Source organism: Tachysurus fulvidraco, chromosome 11, assembly GCF_022655615.1.
Source record: "Tachysurus fulvidraco isolate hzauxx_2018 chromosome 11, HZAU_PFXX_2.0, whole genome shotgun sequence".
In the NCBI taxonomy this organism is placed as follows: domain Eukaryota; kingdom Metazoa; phylum Chordata; class Actinopteri; order Siluriformes; family Bagridae; genus Tachysurus; species Tachysurus fulvidraco.
The window spans coordinates 10108959-10111248 of NC_062528.1; the positions used below are offsets into that span (position 1 = coordinate 10108959).

Consider the following 2290-nt stretch of genomic DNA (forward strand, 5'->3'; position numbering starts at 1 on the left):
TGCCAAATAATCAGTGCAGCTTTATTTTTTTTCTTCTTACTACTCTATTATTGCTCTATGTCAATAATTATACTTATTATTGGTCTACTGTACTAACTTGGGGTTCAAACACTGAATTACTATTGTGTTTGTTTTTGGTCATTCCCCTTAGTCATTTTTCTCCTCTAAAAAGAATCATACAGACCAAAGGGTAAGTCAGAAACGTGTTTAATAGGCAGCACTTACTCCTGCTGCTGAGCTATGTAAGATAGACCCAATCAGCCTAAAGGTGGCACTATAGAACAACACTGTACATTTTATGCCTTGAAAATAAAAATAGACCAAAAAAAAAAAAGATTTGTATTTTTAGGCCTGGGGTTCGTGGCCTAAAAATACAAATCTTTTTTTTTTGGTCTATTTTTAATTTCAAATCATTTCAAATTTCATATATCACCAAGAACCCCAGGCCTAAAAATACAAAACTTTTTTTTGTCTATTTTTATTTTCAAAGCAATTTGAAAGAACTGCTACTGTGAGTGATACGTGTCTCCATATTTCTAATAAGATTTTATATAATTTTTAAAGTAGTAGATAGATAAAGTAGTAACTGAAGATTAATCAATGAAACCTAATTCCATGGATGGTTTGAGTGACTTATTGACTTTTACAACACAGTGCACAACAAATCGGTTCCATTTGCATTACAGTTGGTTGCTGAATGGAAAAATTAATCATATGCCTTTATTTTCTTTCACGGTTGTCATTAGCTGCAGTTTATTAGCAAGTTCAAAAGTCAACACACACCAGAAAATATTAGGACTATATTTAAAGGAGATGATAAAGTGTTTAGGGAGACCTTTATCAACCATTTAGAATTTAGAATTAGCCGTATTATTTATGCTTATCGTCCAGCAAAAAATAAGCATGTGCTAACAAATCAAAGCCCCATTTGTTTATTTTAAACACAGGGATGGGATGAGCAGCTTCGCTTTTTTGCATGTATGTTTTAAATTTATTGAATGATTATAACAGATTACTGAATAATAATAAAGTGTCAAATTTCTTGCATGCGAGTAGAAAGGTTTAAAAATCTTACACAGCACCATCCTGTGTGATAGTGAGTGAATAAATGAGTGAACGAATGAATGAATATCTGTAAAACTTGCAATAATTTTTATATCACTTACACATCACAAGGGTACGCAAACTTTTGCACTCATCTGTAAAGACGTCCCATCCGGTGTGTGTGGGCATGGCTCCATATCCTCTGTGACCGTGGCCATGATAAAGTGGTTACAGAAGTTAAATAAATGAACAAATGTGGAGGACTTCCATTAATGTTTACCAGTCAGCTATTTCAGAACATAAAAAGTCTAGACATGGACAGTCTGGGCAGTTCCAATATTTAATTTGGATTTGGACATGAAATATTGTGTTTGGTAAAAAGCACATAATGCAACATGCTTTGACACGCTCTGCAATTTGTGTCACACAACCATGGATGACGGAACTAAAAGGGAAAAGTGTATTGTTTTGCTCAGAGCAATGCAATTTTTCCTTTCAATCAAATGGATGAAGGTCAACAATGTAAAGTGTCTGGCAGGATCTTTCTAGGACAGAGACAAGAAGATTACATTTAACAAGCCACCCACATGCTGCAATATGAAACAAACAATGTGCTCTGAGGGTCATTGCTATCCTTCTCTCTCTCTCTCTCTCTCTCTCTCTCTCTCTCTCTCTCTCTCACACACACACACACACACACACACATACAAACGCACACACACACAGACACACCGGCACACAGAACCACTCTCTGCTGTATTCTGAGAGGGGCGGATTTGGTGTAGTGCTTTGTGTGTGCCCATATCCCCACTGCTCTGACAACAGAGGCGCACGCAGGCCTGTGATTGGCTGTTTCCCGCAGACGGCAAGGCTGAGCACTGATTGGCTGCTGCTGTGTGAGCGTGCTGTTCATTCGGGCTGGCAGCCACAGGGGACCGTGCGCTCACAGTGTGAGTCTGCCTTCTGCAGAAGAGGAGAGAACACAACAGGAGGCGCTTACACTTTATTTTTATCTGCTGATTACGGATTTATGTGATGGCTGAACATAATACAGCAGACAATTATGGCGACCTTCAATGTTGAATAATAAATCTGTAACACATCCAACACGATTCTACCTTAACATATGACCTTCATAATGGGCTCACAGAGCATAAATATTGTCTCATAGTAACAAGATTTTTTATAATACACAACATCACAATAGATTAGAGGAAAAATATAAGAATAGAGCTACATTAAGAAA

The 2290-nt window shown here is 37.2% G+C and overlaps 1 protein-coding gene across 1 annotated transcript in view; it reads right to left on the reverse strand.

Moving 5' to 3' along the window:
- Window positions 1-1370: 1370 nt before the first annotated feature.
- dph1 (diphthamide biosynthesis 1) overlaps window positions 1371-2290 on the reverse strand; it is an 88096-nt gene continuing 87176 nt past the window's right edge. The window contains exon 12 of the mRNA XM_027147703.2: window positions 1371-2007. Coding sequence (XP_027003504.1) covers window positions 1954-2007 — 54 coding nt within the window. The 3' untranslated portion in view covers window positions 1371-1953. The remainder of the gene's footprint in view (window positions 2008-2290) is intronic.